This window comes from Phycodurus eques, chromosome 8, assembly GCF_024500275.1.
Source record: "Phycodurus eques isolate BA_2022a chromosome 8, UOR_Pequ_1.1, whole genome shotgun sequence".
Taxonomy (NCBI): domain Eukaryota; kingdom Metazoa; phylum Chordata; class Actinopteri; order Syngnathiformes; family Syngnathidae; genus Phycodurus; species Phycodurus eques.
Genome location: NC_084532.1, coordinates 20,878,128 through 20,899,787, shown reverse-complemented (window position 1 = coordinate 20,899,787; position 21,660 = coordinate 20,878,128). Strand labels below are relative to the sequence as shown.

General features: G+C 40.4%; 2 protein-coding genes across 2 annotated transcripts in view; both read right to left on the bottom strand.

The window, feature by feature from the left end:
- unc13a (unc-13 homolog A (C. elegans)) overlaps window positions 1-12,327 on the bottom strand; it is a 109,512-nt gene extending 97,185 nt beyond the window's left edge. The window contains 3 exon segments of the mRNA XM_061683000.1: window positions 626-725; window positions 819-848; window positions 12,016-12,327. Of these exon segments, the coding sequence (XP_061538984.1) occupies window positions 626-725; window positions 819-848; window positions 12,016-12,037 (152 nt within the window). The 5' untranslated portion in view covers window positions 12,038-12,327.
- Window positions 12,328-13,681: 1,354 nt separating this feature from the next.
- hmg20b (high mobility group 20B) lies at window positions 13,682-21,592 on the bottom strand. Its single transcript, XM_061682828.1, has 9 exons — window positions 20,850-21,592; window positions 20,484-20,623; window positions 19,359-19,559; window positions 18,059-18,179; window positions 17,917-17,963; window positions 17,360-17,426; window positions 16,499-16,714; window positions 15,126-15,258; window positions 13,682-14,158 (listed from the first exon to the last, which is right to left on the bottom strand). Exons 2-9 carry the CDS (start codon window positions 20,562-20,564, stop codon window positions 14,146-14,148), a joined length of 879 nt encoding a protein of 292 aa, XP_061538812.1. The 5' UTR covers window positions 20,565-20,623; window positions 20,850-21,592; the 3' UTR covers window positions 13,682-14,145.
- Window positions 21,593-21,660: the final 68 nt, after the last annotated feature.

Here is a 21,660-nt window from a genome sequence, read left to right as displayed (position 1 = left end):
AAAAATTCATATCATATTATTAAAATAAATAAAATAAGTATTGCTAACTTTGTAAAGGCAGATTTTCTTTGGGATGCAACTCTTGTATTGGATCCCATTAGATTATGCTTTTATCTCTAATAAAGTGTCCAGTGAGTGTATATGAATGGTAAGATGATTCAAAAAAGAAGGGGAAGAAAAAAAGGGGGTAAATGACAAATAGTTATAAATGCCACAGTGGAGTCTGCTTGCTAAACCCTGCAGGGTGACATTTGTGTTAATGTGATCTATTGCACCCGCACTTAATCTTGACAACAGTTGCCTATATCTGCCATCTGGTATTCAAGCTGTCTGTATTTTACAGCCATTTCCACTATAAAGTATATAACACCAGAAAAAAAAAACACAGAAGTATATGGACTAGGAAACACCACTGTATAAAAATGCTGATAACTTTTCTGTGAATTAAACCAGCATCCAAAAAAAACATAATAAATTGCCCCATGTCTTGCACCAAGACAAAAAGAATCCTCCAAGCAATGCAAAACATGTGGCTAATTAAATAGCAGGTGGCAAGATACGTTTCCACAAGAGAGGATAAACTGCAATAACAATAAAGCTTTACAAAAAAGAGAGAATGACTCACAACATAAAGTCCTGCTCCCAGCACGGCATACTGCCGCGCACGGCGATGGTGGTGCTCTTGACATTCTGCACCTTCAGGGTCACGTAAGTGTTGAATTTTTCTGCAGGATGCACAAGACCACAGATAAATATCCTAAATACATACATTGCGACACATGTGAAACGAGCTAGTGTACTGTGAGTAAAAATCTTACCATGGGGTCCATCAAGCTTGGCTTTTTTCACTGTGAAGACATAATAGTAAAATATCAAACAGTGCGCTACCAAATACTGCTTCCTCCTTTATGCACATTAACATTTATAGTTCCAGTGTCCCAAATGTAGTGCAATTTGGAGTTCAACATTTTTCTGGAAAAAAATGCCTCAAATGTCAAACACGATAACATCAAATTGTCAACCAATCTTGTGACACTTTAGCTTAGTGAGCATCTAAAAGATTAACTCCACAAAGTGTGCATTTCCTTTTATATATAGTTTTAAAAAATTTGTTTAGATACAACCCTTTTCAATTACCTATAAAAGACATTTATTTTGTCTCTTTATATCAGGTGTATTCAAAGGGTGAGTAGTTTTACTTTATTTTAGTTTCATGATACAACAATTAAAATCTTGTTTTACTTGTGTGAGAATTAGGAAGTTAAGAGTTTAGAAGTCGGGCCCTGGAATGGATGCAATAGCTTTATTTTACTTACCTATGGAAAAAAATATTGAAAAAGAGAACAACTTAGAAGTCAACCAGCATCCTGGGACAGATTGTGTTCGACTGGAGCTTCCCCTGTATAGTATACACTTACAGTTTTACAATGTTTATACAGTTTTATTTGCTGTTTAAGTCCATGAGCATCGGGGCCAAGTGGGGGCAGTGATCAACCAGGACAGGTTGAAGATCGCTTGGCCCTGGCAGAGGTACTTTCTGCACTCCATAAAGTACTATTCATGATCAATTTCTGAAATCTCATATTAAATCACAATGACCATGTGTGTACTTCATTTTGACCTTTAGTGTTGTGCTAATCGCTGTTTGCGTATCATATATACAGTGGGTACGGAAAGTTTTCAGACCCCCTTTAATTTTTCAGTCTTCATTATATTGCAGCCATTTGTTAAAATCATTTAAGTTCATTTTTTCCTAAGTAATGTACACGCAGCACCCCATATTGCCAGGGAAAAAAAACATATTTTTTGCTGATTTATTAAAGAAGAAAAACTGAAATATCACACAGCCATAAGTATTCAGACCCTTTGTTGTGACACTCAAATATTTGCTGTCCGTTTCTTCTGATCATCCTTAAAATGGTCATCGGAGTCCATCTGTGTTTGATTATACTGATTGGAATTGATTAGGAATGCCACACACCTGTCTATATAAGACCTTACAGATCACAATGCATGTCAGAGCAAATGAGAATCGTGAGGTCAAAGGAACTGCCTGAAGAGCTCAGAAACATAATTGTGGCAAGGCACAGATCTGGCCAAGGTTATAAAAAAAAAATCTGATGCACTTAAGGTTCCTAAGAGCACAGTGGCCTCCATAATCTTGAAATGGAAGATGTTTGGGACGATCAGAACCCTTCCTAGAGCTGGCCGTCCGGCCAAACTGAGCAATTGGGGGAGAAGAGCCTTGGTGAGAGAGGTAAAGAAGAACCCAAAGAGGCTGTGGCCGAGCTCCAGAGATGCAGTCGGGAGATGGGAGAAAGTTCTAGAAAGTCAACCATCACTGCAGCCCTCCACCAGTCGGGGCTTTATGGCAGAGTGGCCCGACGGAAGCCTCTCCTCAGTGCAAGACACATGAAAGCCCGCAAGGAGTTTGCTAAAAACACCTGAAGGACTCCAAGAGGGTGAAAAATATTATCTGGTCTGATGAGACCAAGATATAAATTGTTGGCCTTAATTCTAAGTGGCATGTGTGGAGAAAACTAGGTGAACTTTGGGTGAGACACGGGGTACACCCTGAACTGACTGGTAGCCAATATTCACACTATGGACAATTTAGCATCTTGAATTAACCAAAGATGCATGTTTTTGGAATGTGGGAATAAGCTGAAGTACCCGAAGAAAACCATGAAGTCCCAAACCGAGATTTGAACCCCAATCCCCAGAAGTGTGACGTAGACGTTTTCACCACGCTGCCTGCTATCACTCTGCATGCTAGAATTTGTAATTATAAAACAAATATGAACGCTAAGATTGCCTTAGGTTATTAAGCGAACAAAATGTTAGCTACACTTTTCAGTATAATAAGGTACTGTTTGATACAATTACAGTTCATTTTAAATCGTTCTTCAACTGTAAAAAAGAAAAAAAATAGCTAAACTTGTGTATACTGTATTTGAAAGTACACCAGATTTTGCAGGGGTGTCATAATCACAAACATCCAATGATTTACAGTTACTTGGGACGGAGCTTATGAGAATAACAATGAGCAATGAGCCAGGTGCTGCTTTACCACATCTAAAGACAACATTTGATGACATGTAGCAGCCTGCTCTGGTAAATCTCCATGACAGTAAGTCATATGAATGGGTGGTCTACCGTGAGCAGGTGCAGGTGCATGGAATCCTGCATGGCTGAACTGAGACTTGACACAAGTGCTGGGTGAAAGACTTGCGAAGCGACACCCTTTATCGAATAATGGAAGACACTCCGGTGCATCCTCCACGCAAAGAACCTCTGGTGGCAGCAGACAAGATGTTTTAAAACCGCAGTGACGTCAAGGGCCCATTCATTATTCATCCCACCCAACAGTGTGCCCGTATAACCAGCGTCCCAGCGTTCAGAAGTAAGGCATTAATATTCACAGCTCTGACTTTTCATCCCTGCTGCTTGTCTAGTTTCACAGCCTCGATGCTGTGTTGACATTCAAGACAAGGCTTTGCGTTCCGTTACACGGTGTACAAGCAAACATGCACAACAAGCGGCATTGTCATGATAGGATGACTGGCCTTCAATCTCTGCAAGTTCAACTGAAATCTGTCTTTCTTTTTAAATGGTTACGTAAACTGTGGTGAAACAAAAGGCTCTCACTACTGTATAACCTTCACCCTGCCATTGTAGTTTAGCATAATAAATGGTATTTTTACTTCATCCATCCATCCATCCATCCATTTTCTACAGCGCTTGTCCTAACTAGGGTCACGGGTGAGCTGGAGCCTATCCCAACTGACTTTGGGCAGGAAGCGGGGTATACCCTGGACTGCTCGCCAGTCAATCACAGGGATTTTTATCTATAAAATGTTTATGTATTAATTTTTTTAACCTATTGCAATAGTTTATTTTAATAATAAGATATGAATTTTGGCAAATGATGTTGTCATTAATAGTCGTTTTTTTTAACAAAACTGCTTAACTTTGAGTTTGAAAAGAGGAAGAGGTTGTTATTTATTTATTTATTTATTTATACTTTAGAGGCGTAGCATGTGCACTTGCTCCGCTGCCCCTCCTGACTCATTCATCAGAGGGATAACTGATGGGAATTATTATCTCAAGGACCTTCTGGGATGACACTTCTACTTTATGAGGCCAGTTTGTCCGCACTGATTCTCAGCTGTCACCGCTTGGAAGAATGACTTACAATGAGCTTCTTTGTCTTAATATATTGGGGCTTGTTGCCAACAGCGGAAGCCCAACCCTCTTAATCCTATAGTAGATGAGTGAATTGATTTAACTGGACAGTACGATTATTATTCCACTGTAATATAATGTTATGTTTTCAAAAGCAATACTGTGACCAAGCAGTGTTTTATATATATTCCTGGAATTAATACTTGTTGTGCATAATAAGTGTATTTACTGTACTTCAGCATCTAATTTGGGTATGTAATTGACTTGAAATTGTCAGCATGTCCGCCTGACAGTTCTGAGGTTTTGCGTTTGAATCTCTGCTTCGGCCTTCAGGTGTGGCGTTTGCATGTGCTCCTCGTGCCTGCGTGTTTCCTCCGGCTTCCTCCCACATTCCCAAAACATGCATGCAATGTTCACTGATGACACTAAATCAGTGGTGTCAAACGTATGGCCCATTGGCGAGAAAGAGCCTGTCAGGGGGTCCAATCCGGCCCGTTGGGATAGGACATATTAACTGCAATTTTTGAATAAAAGTAACTGCTATTGCTAATTTTGGAGGTGGCAGTGACGACCACCAAAATGACTTATCACTTACCACTTAAATGACATTCTGAAATTGGCTGTCACTCGTGATTTGACACCTGATATTGATCCACTTGTGAAGGCTAAAAGATGCCAAGTAAGCTATGTCATCAAATGAGTGGCGCATCCTTTGATCGCACTCTGAAAAATATAATTCTGTGAAATTGAATAACTCCTAGAAATATTTTAAGAACACTGAATATTGCAAAGTGTCAGTCAACAGCTTTAGTTCAAAAGACAGACAGTATGTTTTTTCTCTATTACCTGTTTTGTTTTCTGACGGATCGCAGGAAGATTAGCTTTGCAAAAGCTAAAGGGGATCCAATAAACAATAAACAACCCTTTTGTTTTTTACATGCACTGCCACAACTTGTATGTATTTCTATGTATATATTTGCAAGGCAGGGGGACAACTGAACCCTCTTTCTGAAAAGTTTCCATTTTCTTTTGGATGCTGTGTTGAGTCAGATGATTTCTAGATCTTAACTAGTTGTTTTATAAAAGGAAGGTACATACAGTATATAGATCCCCTGTAATCTGTAAATTGCACATGTAAATGAAAACGGATTCATAATATTGTTGAAAATGCATTGATTTTTGTTAACAAATTTCAGACTGCTCATCTTATTTGAAATAATATTTGCAACAAGATAATAAAGGTGCATATTTTCCAAATGTACCCATAGGTGTGAATGAGAGTGAATGGTTGTTTCCATGAGTCAGTCCTGTGATTGAAAGGTAATCATTCCAGGGTGAGTTGGGCAACTTGCAGCCCCCCATGCGATAATGTAAGAGGATATGGCTACTGAACTGTCTTGAAAACAAGCTCATTTGCCGCCGAGGCAGCCACACGCCCTTGGTGGGGGACGCAGCTTTTATTCCCTGGAACCTCCTTGCTTGCGTCCCTTTGCTTAAAACCATCAGTAAATGGCAGATGCACCTTGGGCTGCACCCTTGCCAACACTCCTCCTCAAATGCTGCTCAGTCCTCTTACCCCCTCCCCCTGCCACCCAGGAGCCAGTCCTCCCTCACCCTCCTCTTCCTCCTCCTCACCCTCTCCTAAGAGCTCCTGCTGCCATGTGGCGAGCGCGCACGTGTACACCCGTCCTCTGCCTTTCTCTCGTGCTCCATTAATCTCTGTGTGTGAGCTGGCACAGCGAGCTGCATCCCCAACTCTAAAAATAACCACTTCAGCGTGACAGGGATGCAGGGTGCCGGAAGGGCGGATGGAGGGATGGTGGTGGGGTGCACTCCTAGCTTGCAGGCATATAGGACTAAAGCAGCACTACAGGGGAAGAAGAGATGGGATGAAGCCTAACTATGTTCTGCAGGAAATGCTGATTCCATTGCGAGATCTTATTTTCGCTTAAAGAAGAAATTCAGGGGAAATTAATGCAATCACATGTAGGGCAGCTCAAGCAATGCGTATTTGCTGAGGTGGTCCACTTAAGATGTTACATCCTCCTCTGCACAATTGATGGTGCAATGTACATGGAGAGTCGTAATGTTTCCCACTTAATAGCTACTAAAAGCTTCTTTCACCTATTGCTGTTATGTAAAACACTACTGAAAAACACGGCAAAATGTACAATGCACTGAGGTTGAGGAAAACGGCTAAATAGATACACTATATTGCCAAAAGTATTTGCTCACCTGCCTTGACTTACATATGATTTTAAGTGAAATCTCATTCTAAAGCCTACTGTATTTGTGAGGTCACAGACTGATGTTGGAGCAGAAGGCCTGGCTCACTGTCCACTTGAAATCAACCCAAAGGTGTTCTATCGGGTTGAGAGAAGGACTCTGCATGCCAGTCAAGTTCATCTATATCAAATTCTCACATCCATGTCTTTTTGGACATTGCTTTGTCCACTGGTGCACAGACATGTTGTAACAGGAAAGGGTGTTTGACTCTCCCAAATCTCTGGGTATGCTGAAGCATTCAGCGTTCCTTTCACTGGAGCTCAGGGGCTAATATTTTGGACTTTTCCAACTTTGTGGGAACAGTTTGGAGATAGCCCCTTCCTATTCCAACATGATGGTGCATTAGTGCACAAATCAAGGTTCATAAAGACAAGGACGAGAGAGTTTAATGTGGATGAACTTGACTGGCCTACACAATTCTGACCTCAACCCTATAGAACACTTTTGGATGAATTAGAGCAGAGACTGAAGGGCTCTTTATACTCCCGCGCTCGCGCGGCCGACAACGCCCGCATTGCATCACGTGACCGATGAATTGGCCCGCAGGTGAACTGCAGTACATTTTCAAAACTGCGCGCGTGGGTTGCGCTCGAGTATAAAGGCAAATTCCGCGCGGGACAGCGGCAGTGACGTCAGCGCGGTCACCGCCCGCGCGAGTATAAAGAAGCCTTGAGAGCTAGGTATTCTTGTCCAACACCAGTGTGTAACCTCACAAATGTGCTTCTGGAAAAATGGTCACAAATACCAAATAAATACACTCCTAAACCTTGTGGAAAGCCTTTCCAGAAGAGTTTATCATGTTATAATTGCAGAGGGTGGACCAATGTCATATTAAACCTTGGATTGATGGATTAAGAATGGGATGTCACTTAAATTTATATCTGAGCCAAGGCAGGTTGAGCTAATACTTTTGGCAGTATAGTGTGTGTGAATATACTATATATATACACACACACACACTCACGCACTCACGCACACACACTCACACAAACAAACACACATACACGACATTCTTCGTCCACAACATTCCTGCTCTGATGTAGGGATGGGCAATTTAAATGATGGAAGGGGCCACAATTTTTCATCAGTGCTACTAGGTGGCCACATAAGTGTGTTTATGTTACCTGCAGTTCCCTGAATGTGTGTCTTAATTAACTGTGTGCTTAGATTTATTTTCCACTTTTTTTGTATGAAACCCTGACTGTGAGTTGTGTGCGATATACAACTCCAATTCCAATGAAGTTGGGACATTGTGTTGAACATAAATAAAAACAGAATACCATGATTTGCAAATCATGTTCAACCTATATTTAATTGAATACACCACAAAGACAGGATATTTAATGTTCAAACTGATAAACTTTATTGTTTTTATCAAATAATCATGAACTTCCAAAAAAGCTGGGACAAGGTCATGTTTACCACTCTGGTACATCACCTTTTCTTTTAACAACATTCAATAAACCTTTGGGAACTGAGGACACTTAATTGTTGAAGATTTGTAGGTGGAATTCTTTCCCATTCTTGCTTGATGCACAGTTTAAGCTGTTCAACAGTCCGGGGTCTCCGTTGTCGTATTTTACGCTTCATAATCAGCCACACATTTTCAATGGGAGACAGATCTGGACTACAGGCAGGCCAGTCTAGCAGCCGCGCTCTTTTACTACGAAGAAACACTGTTGTAGCCACGTGCAGAATGTGGTTTGACATTGTCTTGTTGAAATAACTAGGGGCGTCCATGAAAAAGACGTTGCTTGGATGGCACCATATGTTTCTCCAAAACCTGTATGTACCTTTCAGCTTTAATGGTGCCTTCACAGATGTGTAAGTTACCCATGCCATTGGCACGAACACAGCCCCATACCATCACAGATGCTGGCTTTTGAACTTTGCGTCCATAATAGTCGGTTCTTTTCCTCTTTGGCCAGGAGGACACGACGTCCACAATTTCCAAGAACAATTTGAAATGTGGACTCGTCGGACCACCGAACACTTTTCCACTTTCCATCAGTCCATCTTAGATGAGCTCCGGTCCAGAGAAGCCGGCGGCGTTTCTGGGTGTCGTTGATAAATGGCTTTTGCTTTGCATAGTAGAGTTTCAAGTTGCACTTACGGATGTAGCGCCAAACTGTATTTACTGACATTGGTTTTCTGAAGTGTTCCTGAGCAGTGGTGATATCCTTTACACATTGATGTTGGTTTTTGATGCAGTGCCGCCTAAGGGATCGAAGGTCACGGGCATTCAATGTTGGTTTTCGGCCTTGTCGCTTACATGCAATGATTTTTCCAGATTCTCTGAACATTTTGATGATATTATGGACCGTAGATAATGAAATCCCTAAATTTCTTGCAATTGTACGTTTAGGAACATTGTCCTTAAACTGTTCGACTATTTTCTCACAGACTTGTTACAAAGAGGTGAACCTCGCCCCATCTTTGCTTGTGAATGACTGAGCAATTCAGGGAAGCTCCTTTTATACCCAATCATGGCACCCACCTTTCTCAATTAGCCTGTTCACTTGTGGGATGTTCCAAACAGGTGTTTGATGAGCATTCCTCAACTTTCTCAGTCTTTTTTGCCATCTGTCCCAGCTTTTTTGGAACATGTTGCAGCCATAAAATTCTCAGTGATTGATTATTTGCTAAAAACAATCAAGTTTATCAGTTTGAACATTAAATACCTTGTCTTTGTAGTGTATTCAATTAAATATAGGTTGAACATGATTTGCAAATCATTGTATTCTGTTTTTATTTATGTTTAACACAATGTCCCAACTTCATTGGAATTGGGGTTGTAGTAAGCTCCGGTCAGTTCCATTGCATGCTATTGGTAAGCTGAGCTAAGAGTTACCTGGGGTCTTACCAAATATATATGATGCTAAAATGCTTTTCCTGGTAATTACGTGACAAAGCATCCTTCACTGAGGTAAAAGAGCCTCCATTTGTCTTGTATGACTCATCACCGTCACGTAACAATCATGGCTGACAATGTCTCTATGAAAACGAGGTTTATAGACTTACCTTTAAATTTTTTGAACAAATAAAATGCGTTCCATTCTTCATGATATTCCTAATGGAAAAGGCCCGGTGGAAGCGCTACTAGTGGTGATTGACTGGTGCTATGATAAGTTAAAACTGATCAGGTATAATAGAAGAAACATTTAAATCCACCCACCCTATAAATTTTTTTGAAACAAAACGTTTGTCTTAGGCTATGCAAAATGTCTCGAATGTTTAGAAAAACAAAATTAACTTTGACATTAACAAAACTTTAAACTTTAAATATTCTTTGATGTTTGCTTCATAAAAGACCAAACTGATTTTGAACTTCATTGAAGACTCCGCATTGATCACAAAAATGTGTGTACGGGTCATTGAAAACTAAATTGACTTAGATGTTTACAAAACCATGAATATTAAGTTCATTTAAGCATGAATTGTCATTGTCAACATGTTAGCGTCATTAAAGACTCTAAACTTAATGTTAACAAAAAATAATAATAATAATTATTATATTTCCGAAGATAGCTGGGATTGGCTTCAGCACACCTGCGACCCTAGTGAGGATAAGCGGTCCAGAAAATGGATGAATGGATGGAAAATAATTTCAATGTGTATATCTTTTGTCTTTTTGTGTCAGTGTAAACTAGTTATAGTGTAGCCTCGGTGTCCGCAACGAAATATGCTTATTCAGCTTGTGTGACAACACAATCCATCATTTGAAAGTGAAGTTGTGATGTCACAGCTCTTTCGCTGCAATGTTTATCACCGCTAATGCCGACCAACATAAAATACAATTTAGCTTAGCCTCGGGGCTACAACAGAGCATCATAATAGAACACAGGAGTACAGAGAGACCGAGTAGGTTGCCATGCCAACAAAAAGGATATAAAGGCACTAGGCTGAATCTCAAATCTGATGTTAGTGAAACGAGCTGCTCAGGACCTGGTGTGAACAAGATGGAGGAGGTGGAGTCTCTTCAAACGTCCATGGAGGCTTTGGAGAGCTGAAGACTCCATTGGACTTAGCACTTTTGAGGACAAACACTCCTTGGTGCTCATAACTGGGATGGATGACCATTTGAGTAAATACCCAAATTCTCCAAATAGTGGCCTTTTATGACCTTTATTTGCATTTTGCATGCCATACATTGATGCATTTTCTATGCTGCCTATCACCTTCACGAGGAACTGGAACCTCTCCCAGCTGATTTTGTGAAGACCACACTCTGGACTGGTCGCCATTCAATCACAGGGCACAAACAGTAGATCGACAGACAGCCATTCACAATTAAATTCACACTGTTGCTAAGTGGGAACTGAACCCACGCTGCCTGTAGGGAAGTTAAGAGTGAGTATTTTAAAAAAAATACTTAGCTCTCCAATTACCACCTTCACGACCAACATTAAAATACTAGTCAATAAATGTATGAGATGAGGTTTTATTCCTAAAAATCCCAGTACACACATAAAGACACTCAGGATTTTTTGTCTCGATTCTGCCAAACACGTCAAACTTCAGACAATCTTACAGAAATGCCTTTTAAGATTAGCGATTGTCCCTCGATCTGAGGTGTGTTAAAAGTGGATTTTGTCCCAAAGTCAGGGCTGACAATCTTAAATAAAGAACTTGTTCAATATTTACAACCGAAACTCTTCATGTGTGTGGGGAAAGCCGATGTCTCACGAGTCTCGACGGCAAGAATTGTGACGTGAAACGGAATCTAGTTGATCAAAGAAGCGCCCGTAAACGACTGTAAAGGAAAACGTTTTACCCGATGTTGTTTTTGGGATAAAAGTGGTTTCTCCAGATGGCAAAATGTATTGTCCAAATCAAGTATTTTTATTTATCTACACCACTTCTGCCTTCATTCCCTATGGCATCACTCAGCAAAGAGAGGCGCATACCCGGAAGTGTCTTGCTGTCTTCATTTTTCTGAGATCATGTGTGATCACGTGTGATTTCGAGATCGGTGGTAGAGCAGAATGTTTATGCGTGTGGTTTTCTGTGAGAAGATTAGAAGGAGCACACCGCACATAATACGACCAAAACGGATAAATGTATGATTTATCCTTATGTGTGGAGTCTGTCAGATTAAAAAAAAACAAAAAAAAACCTTTTAAGTTTTGAAAAATCCTTATGTGTGTACCAGCCCTGAGGGGGGGCACTGCCCCCCCTCTAGAACCGCCACTGCTTGGAACATAAAAGTTTCCCCACTCCTACTTTTAATGCTCACCGAGCTGAAGTCTCACCAGGTATGCACGATGAACGTTTGAACTCCCGAGTTTTTGTTTGACATTTGAGGCATAAAGTATCTTCCTTTGAATTAGCCCACTTATGGTTGCAACCAGAAAACCCGTAGAATGTGATAGCCAAGTATTTACAGAATGTGCCTGGATTGACTTGCGTGGGGTTACATCTTGTTTTAGTGCGCCATCATTACAGCCTTTTGTTTGTTTGTTTGAAATGATGGTTTCATCACACGTAACTAACATGTATGTTATGTTAACGCACTAAGAACGCTAGCAGAAATGAGTGTCTTACCTCCAACACACAGCAAGGACATCTCTCGATGGTGCTTTTTGGGCTCAATTCCCGGCCTCTTCGCTACTTTCCCTTGTGGCCGTCAAACGCCGCCTTCGAAGCGGCGAGGAAGATGTGACACGGACGCCGAGCAGCAGCAGCAGCAGCAGCAGCAGCACCACCACCACCACCGTGGCAACACATGTGTGGGAATTTCTTCACACTTCGCTTGACGGTGAGCGTCGAGGCCCTCCCGTCGATATTTAAAAGAGAAGAGGCGTCCGTGCGCTAAAATGGTCTTCTCCTTGCCCCTCTCAGCTCTCAGCCATCTTTGCTAGGTTTTCAGAACCAAGGCTGGGCGGACAGCTCTCCCCGTCTACGCGGTGACGTCACATTCCTGGGCCCGCCTTTCGGATATTTTTACTACACTTGCTGGTTGGTTCGCCTGCTCCTCACTAACTGATACCGCAGATTCAACTAATTCATATCAAATAAATAAGAAAAATATACTTGCATCGAAATATATTTCAAAATAGCAGAAAAAAGTAGTAGATATATTTACTCGAGCAGGGGTGCCTAAATTATTTTAGTGAAGGGCCACATTGTACTTATGACTTCCTCGGAGGGCCGTTATGACTATGAATTATTGCCTCACATATACAACTAATTGATGGATAACTTCTGAAATTATAAAAACATGTTCTTCAACCATTATAAAATGTCTTTTAAAAGGGGGATTGGTAAGAAAAAAATGCTTGCAATGCCTCAACATTTATTACAAGTGAAGACAATTTACAATTTTGATATTCTTACAAGAAACGTTGACGATCATGATTTGCTTTCACGGGCCACATAAAATGTGGTGGACCGGATCTGGCACCTGGGCCACGGGTTTGACACCTGTGCTCTATTGGGAATTATGTTAAGATTGTATTTTTTGAAATAAAGGGTTAGGGTTAGGGGTAACATGATGATGTAGTTTGCATATCCGCCTCACAGTTCTGAGGTTTGGGGTTCAAATCTGGGCTGCAGCATGATCTCCTTGTGCTTGTGTGGCTTTCAGCTTCCTCCCAAATTCCCAACCATGGTTAAGACTCTAAATCAGGCTTATCTAAACTGCAGATCAGGGGCCATTTGCGGCATCCAGTCAATTTTATTTTGGGTGTCAGGCAACATATACAAATTTGCATTTGAAACAATCCATATTGTTTCCCTGCATTGTGCACTGTACTTGTCCTGTGTAAACTGTTGAAAACCAAAGTGGGCCAACAGTCCCTTCTGCTGGAAGCCATCAACAATTCTAACTGGCCAAAATTGTGTGCCTCCAAATTATTCGTGTCTATTTTGTGTTAGTTCATGCATAATTTAATGACATCCAATAAAAGAGCTAATTATATGTTGCATGTACAATGTACATTAAAAATGGGAGCGGACTTATATTTTGGTGACAGCATTTTGCTAAATTAGGGGACAAAATATTAGAAACAGCTCTGTGTGACAGAACAAGAGCAAATCCACAGTCAATTTATTGTAATAGTTAATACTTCTCTAAAACTGAGAATTATTATCTTTGTTAAGACTTTTTAAAGGCAGTCAGTTCATACAGATCATGTTTTGGATCTAAATAAGAATGCTATACCCCAGTAAAGTGCCCAGTGAGTGAGTGATAATAAAGATGACAAAATGAGAAAATTGTTTACCTTATATTGGAAATATTTTCAGCACTGTTTCAAACAGCATTTTGGAAACAATACAAATATAGTTCACAAGAAATAATATAAAATGATATGACAACATTCCATGATCAAGTCAAAAGCATAATTCATACAACGTTTCAATTATCCAAAATAACACACAGATGATCCCAGCCACCAATGGCACCCGGCATTACTTGTAAACTCATTATTACTGACAAAGTAAGCAGAGGAAATAGAAATAGTTTCTGCACATTTTAATGAACTCGCAAATGTCTACAGAAGAGGAGCAGTGCACACTCTGACCAACGATGTGTTCACGCCACTGCCCTTTCCATCCCTTGAGACATCTGCACCATCGGCTCAGATGGCGCCGAATGCGCGCGACCACGCTCTGCCCGAAACTCGTCCGGAATGCAGGAATGACTTGGGAGGCGGCAGGGGTTGTGCTGCTTTCCTACAACTTCTCACTTGAAAACATAAACATATGTGTTTGGAGCATACATCCCATTCAGCGAGATGGGGAACATATGAAACATTTATTTTGGATTTTTTTTCCCCCTACAAATCTGGGTCTCTGGGGTGCTTGCCAACCGATCAGGTATGAATTTAACAATTTAATCTTTTGTTATCTACCTATTTGTGAAAATATGCCCGTAGGAGAGTCGTTCTAAGATTTTACCAAATTGTGCTAATTAACATGACTTGGCCCTCCGCCAGCCCACATGGAAGCGCTATCATGCCAAAACCAAAAGGTAAGCAGAGCTACAGTGCTAGCACAGATTAGCATTCACTCAGTCTTATTTGCATTAGCTTCTGATAACTGGCACAGACTTGAATGTTTGAATACGTTGTCGACGTGGTGGTGTGGGGTATTTGTGTTCAGCGATGTCATGTGCTACATTGTTACACTAATTGACAAAGTGCAATTCGGCTGCTTGGATGTAAAGTACTGCCTCCATAACTGAAAACACAATTTGTATGGGTGCTCGCGTTATGGGGTGGGGATATGGTTAACTTCGCCAGTACTGGCTTTGCGCAAGCGCCATTCATTTGTAGTCTGGACACAGAGAGATAAACATTGTTTGCTCTGGAGGGAGTTGCAGAATCCCCAGAAGTCTTCAATAAAACCACTAAAAGTTGCTAAATTTGTTGCTCGATTCTTGAAAAAAAAAAAAAAAAAAAAAAGTCATCAGGGGTTCGAAAAATTAAATGATGAACATAATCAACTATGTAGTTTCTCAAACTAACATTAAATTAACATTAAAAATCAGATTCAGTGACAGGCCTTGTCTCAAATAAACATCTCACTTAAAATAAGTGGAAGTTAAGTTTGTGTGGCGTGCTTCAGAATATATTTTGTCTGTGTGTACACACGTGTGTAGCGGTGAGTGAGAGAGAGTGAGAGAGAGAGAGAGAGAGAGAGGCATCATCTACCTGTCCAGGTGAGAGAGGACGTCACAAAGCTGCGTGAGCAAAGCGCGGTGCTTGTGAGGGTTCCCTTCGAGCGCACCGCTGAGACGACTGAGATACGAATCCAGGTTTCCGAGGGACGCCGTCTCGCCTGTGCCTATTTTAAGATGCAGAGGAGGGAAAACCTATGGAGCTCGTGTCGATTCTAAGATTTTGGATATATTTTGCAATGTTTTTCCAGACTTTCACCATAGCCCATTTCAATTGTTGTTGTTTGTTTTAAGGTTATTCCCTTTAGTCTCCTCTTGAACAGGGGATACGCAAAGGCTACAGCAGTGGTTCTCCCACTAGTGGAATGCGAAAAAATTGCTGAAACTGTGCATACTGTTAGTGGCTGAAACTTTTTTTTTTTTTTTTAAATCCAGTACAGTACATTTGTATCGATTAATTGTATTTGACTTTTAAGTTTATTTGCATTTGTATCTTTTAGAACTGTTTCTTTTCAAACATTTATGCAGGAGAAATGTTTATTAACCTTTTATGTGCAATACATTTGAATTCAATTATTTAAGCAGTTTCTTTATTTTCCTATACACTGGTGCCTCGAGATTTGAGTGACCAGAGTTTTTTTAGATACGACCCATCGATTGGCCGAGTTTTTGCTTTGACTTAAGAGCCTAAACTTGAGAAACGAGTGCTGTACGGCAGCAGGGCGCTCCACTCACTTGACAATAAGCAGCACTTTGGCTGATATAATAAATATTCATCAAAAACGAGTTGGATTCAAAAGTATGGTGATGCGTAATTGAATATTAAGTCTTACTCACCTAAAATGTGGTGTTTCATTACAAATAATGACATCTTTCGAGTTGTGTATCAGATGTAAATACAGGAGGTCCTGGGTGAATGATGGAGCTCTGTTCCCGTGGTGGCGACATAACCCGAATTTGTACATCAGTCGGAACACGGCATAGTTTATCACTAAGCTATGCTAATGCAGTAATTAACCAAAATTACAGTAACTATTTGTACAACAAACACTTCAAGGCCATAGATATAAAACAATCAAATGGAAAAAAAGGAAGTGCGGCAGAAACTGAGCGTGCCTTCTTGTGTTGGGCGGTGACGTATTCTTACACCTCTGTGCAAACTAGGCGGTAGCGCCATTTGTAACCTCGAGAAGCTATTATGTCGGGACCATTGTAAACAGACGACCCCCTGGACCTGGACACAAAAGCTGAAATGGTGAACACTTGTTTCATATTCATCTTTTGACATCAAACCTAAATGTTTTCAGCAAAAACAAAGGAACTGCCTTACTGTTCCGATACTTTCGGATGGGTGTGTACGTCACAGAATTAGTTATATGAGGTGATGCAGTGTCTTTGGCTGCTGACCTGGTAGCGGCACAACAGACAGGCTGTTGACAAGCGTATGCTTAATGGCCAGCAAGTGCTGGTGAAGAGCCTGCGTGCGCTTCTCGTCCTGGTTCAGCTCCGCCTCCAGGCGCTCTTTGGCGTTGTACATGTCTTTGATGTGCCTCTGCAGCACCGCGTTCTGCTCCTCAAACTCAACGTTGGCCTTGCGAAGTCGACGCAACTCCGCCTCTCGAGCTGCGGTCCGATTGAGGAAACAAACAATCATTCAATGGAAATCAACAGCACATCTTAACTTGCATGTTGATTCGCAATGGTCTTAAAAACATACAGAGGCTGGATTTAGTGTCCAATTCCAATTTAAAGCCTGCTATTACTGTTGTTGTAGGAATATTTTTGATATTACTGTTGTAAACACTGGGAAAGACCAAGAGTCTTTTTACTTTATTCCTTGCAAAAAAGAGGAGAGATGCGTAGAATGCAGTATGCAAGGTCTTCTACGCTTATAATAAACTTGAGTCACTTTGTGATCACAAACACACAATTGTTGAAAGATACTTGGAAGAGGAAATATGACAATAACATAGGGCAATAAGCCACATGCTGCTTCATTAAGTCTTAAAAAGGAAAGCCAGTAGTGTACCCCCGCATAGTCGCTGTTCTGTATTCGAAATTTTGCAGATTTTTTTGGGGGGCGGGGGGGACGCCTCCGTTATTCACTGAAAAACTATTCAATGTTGTTTTTCAACTCATTTAACTCACCCTGGACTGGTCGCCATTGAATGACAGGGCAATTGAGGAGCAACATAAGTTAGTCATGTGAACCACAACACGACCAACAGTCCTGAAAACATATATTATACTTTTTAAAATTTTTGTTACCTTTATTCTGATCAAGGAACTCCTCTGTGAAGATCGGGATGTCAAACCTGCTTGGGAGCTCAGATGTCTATAGAGGGGAAGGAAAAAAAAATATATTTTTATCACGGCAGCTGCTACCACACTTACAGTACACTAAACACTGAGGAGCCTCCTGATCACAAACCATCATTGTTTACGGTTACCCGGAAAAGGGGGTACAAAATAACCTTGTGTGAACCACATGCTGCTTCATTAAATCTCAAGACAAATATATTATCATCATCTGATTGCATGTAGCAGTCTGTTCTAGTGAATTTCCATCATGATCAACAATTATTACATAAATGACAGACATTGTTGTGGAAGTTTGCAGTGGCGTAGAACTGCACATTATCATGATATAAATAACAAATACATGTTAGTTTTAGTTAGTACAAATGTTTTGACCCGGTCATGTAGCTAAATGAGGTAACAAATATACAGTATAAAGCGGCCTCACTATGCTGCAGTCCAGTTCAACTCCACTGCATATTTATCATTTAAATGACTCTCTGGGTGTGTGAGGGAGTGCCACGCACCTTTGGCAAGCCTGAACTGGCACTGATAATTACAGAGGGATTATCCTCTGAAAGAGAGAATGTTTATGAGTACAAGAGCACATTGCACAACAAATATGGTGCTTTCAACTGCGCACACGAGGGGGGACAACGCCAAAGCCACCTTTCTTAATCCTCTTGTCTTGTATCTTAGTGCTGGTGATCTGATACGCCTCCGTCTGGTGATATTCCTTCAGTTCCTGGGCGTACTGCATCTTCTCCCGCTCTGCCTCATCCAGGTAACGCTGGGAATGCACAATAAAGATGACTCCCAAACATAACATCATTATAATTTTTTTTTTTTTTTGCTGACAAACTTCTGCTCCACACCTCAGCCCAGTTGCTGGCCATAAAGAAGCAAAATAAGCAGGCTATATATATTCGCCCATATTTCAGACACGTTTTTCATTTTCGGCACACGTTGTTCGTTGTTTTCGTCCTCGTTCATTTCCTCCTCTCCCGCATCTGCCATTGTTCCTCTGTCCGCTGTTGCTGAGATTCTCACTATACGCCTGTGGGTCTGCTCTAGCCAATAGGAGACCAGTATCTCGGGGGTGGATGGCGATGTGCATTTAAATTTGCATCTGATTGGTCAAACTCAGATAGATGCCAAACGCATGCGACAAAACATGCAATACCACATATGTATTAATTTATTCCACGTCTTTGCAATACACATATTGCACGTTCCATTATCACGAAAACGTTATTTTTTCGATATATTGTGGAGAGCTGAGTTCATTCATGTATAATTTTCATTCGTTAGATAATATAAGGACTCCTCTATCCCTATTGGATATAAATTATAAAACATGTATTCAATAACTGGAGCTTTTATTTAGGATATTTATTTTAATAGTTTTAGACCAGTCAAAAATATCATAAATAGGATCAAAGTTGTTTAATTGAACACAAAGCTGATATATTTTGCACGAATCCATTACCTTTTAAGTTCTATGAATAGCAACATGTGGATACACAGCTTTATTGTACCTTTTGCCGTCCAATGGAAGAGCATTTAATTGTTCTGCCTGTCACTGTATGCTGCTGACATAGATAAAACAGCAAATATATAGTTCTGATTATTAAAAAACTATTTAAATAATACAAAAATAAACATTTATAATAATGCTTAGATAACATAATTTCAGTGTACCTTAAAAAAGTAAATGTAATTTTCTTTGGTGATTTTCCTAAGAGTCAACGTATACCAAACTGGAAACACTGACCGCAAAACCAAGATCCAAACTGTTTGATTTTGTGAACTGTTCCACTCCTGACAGGTAGTTTAAAAAAGATTGACTTGATAGTAGAAATTCCCACTCAATGGGTGGGCCGGCACACCCAAGACAAAAATATGAGCATGCAATCAATTAAAAAAATCAATATCCTCTGTAAGGGGCTTTAGATTAATTCGGATTTACCTGTTTGTCATTTGGTGCTAATCGCGTCCATTCTGCTCCGAGCCTCTTGGTGATTTCCGGGAATGGTAGATCCGGATATCGAGCCCGCATCACTTCCCGTCGCTCATTCAAGAAGCGGACGTACCCGGTTACTGGCGCCTTGGGACCGTTGGGTAGCACTTTCTTCCTTTTCTTGCCCTTGGGCCATCCCCGCTTCTTAGGCTGCAGTGAAGGTAAACAACACGAGTAGTAGTAGTAGAGCATCTCTGCTTTACTCATTTGTAGGACTGTCAATGTGACAGGGCAGCCCAAGTAATACAATACACCGGAAACTCCAAAGTACAAACCCCCCCCCCAAAAAAAGCGTGGACACAGTACAATGTTATACATCTAAACAGTTATTATTATATGCATTCACATGTATACTATACACGGTTTAGGTTATTATCCACATTTATACACCTCCATTTTAACTTAATGTTCAAATATGACTTTCAAGTTACAATATTATGCATACATATGCATAAACAGTTTCCGACACCGTACGTAATATAAATTATCAGTGCATCATTATATATCACTTTGAATAATAGTCTGTATGTCTCACTTTGCACAATTACTGTAGCACAACTTCAGTATATTTATAACTTTCTAGTTACCACATACAACAACAACTTACTCTTGTTTTTTGTTTGTTTGTTGCTTAAGTAAGATTTCAATTCCTTTTAATTCCTAGTCAATTCTCGTTTGTCTATCTATCCTTCTAAGTCTGGAAGCTCGTCTAATGCGGCACAAGGCAGGCTCAGTTACACCATACTTACCGTTTTTCATTTGATTTGTTGAGATTTATGAACTATAAGTATTTTTCAAACATATATTTATTGTAATTATGACTTTATTATTGCTTTATCGTAAGCTACTGATTGGCTACGGTACATTTCGACTTACGTAGACCTTGGGGTTAAGTCGAGGCCGTAGGAACAGAACTCCAACGTAAACCGAGGACCCCCTGTAAACGTTTTATGATGGCGGCTGTTTGAGCACAGAACTATTAATTAATTTGCATTATACAAAAAGGAAAATGGACATAAATACAAACATGAAGTGATCCTTGGAGATTCCAGTTAATGAAAACAAAGCACGCACCTCGTCTTGAGGCTGTTCTGTGGATTGCGAGGCTCGAGCGTGCTGCGGAGCATCATTCTGCTCCTGTTTGACGCCACCCATGATCTCCGTCCGTCCTGCTGAGGTGTAAACGAAGCGGACCCCGCCCGGGTTACGCCGTGCTGTGGCAGGGAAACGGTAAACGAAACGTGAATAAAACGAAAACAACAACGTCGCGTCCCCCGCATGGACACCGCTTCTCTATTGCTAACGCGCTCGCTAGCATCCATTGGGACAATAATACAAGAGGGGGAAAAAAACATTCTGGTGTGCAAATACAAAAACAATCAGACTTGATGATTTGTATTCCAATATAGGGACTTATATGAAATACGCCGTTGTACAAACCTTTTTTTATTTAAAAATTCGGATTGGATAATTATTACTCCACTCGCCGGGGGTAAAAAAAAACAAAACTCAGTAAAGCAGGAAGACGAGCCAGGCTGGCAAGTGATTGGTCAAAAAGGACACTCGCGATTGGTCTATTTCTTTTATTCTGATTGGTCAATACGGTTACTCCTCATTGGTTGATATGATCGTAGGTGTTTCTACACGTCATAGGCGATCGCTTTTTGAATTGTTGCTTAAACGTCTCGAAATAGTAACAACGTACAAGCTACGACACGACGCATAAATTCCTTTCTTAGTGTTACAATCTCAACACATAGCTCTGTCCCAATATGTACAAAAATGGGTAGGACTAAATGTTTGGGCTCCGTATGGAAAATAGTGTGTGGTTTTCCAAATTTAGAGGCAAAAAATGACATAAGCAGTTTATTTAAAAAAAAAAAAAAAAAGCTGGCTCAATTAGGCACAACTTCCTGTAAAAGGATTGTCACCTCTATTGCAATAATTTCATGTACGGCACTAGATACATCAATAGGAAAGCACATGACTAATATGTTCAAGCCACAGAGCGTTCCTTTTATTTTACTTTCCACTTTAGATTTGATAGGTCTGGATTTTATCAGCAGTTTACTAAGGATGCAAGAAATTTTATTTTAAAAAGTAAGATGCTTTCATTATACAAAAACATGAACAGTAACAAGCAAATCATTGACCAACCTCATAGGTGTACGTGTATGCTTTCTACCATCAACAGAAACATGGATTGAGCTGGCCATTTATATCACATGGCTTTGCATATACTGTTGTAATT

Coding starts and splice junctions, on each gene's coding strand:
- hmg20b (XM_061682828.1), bottom strand. CDS start 20,564: ATGGGTGGCGTCAAACAGGAGCAGAATGATGCTCCGCAGCACGCTCGA. Junction 17,964..18,058: donor AGACAAGAGGATTAAGAAAG/GTGGCTTTGGCG, acceptor TCTCTCTTTCAG/AGGATAATCCCTCTGTAATT. Junction 16,715..17,359: donor GTTCCTTGATCAGAATAAAG/GTAACAAAAATT, acceptor ATCGGACCGCAG/CTCGAGAGGCGGAGTTGCGT.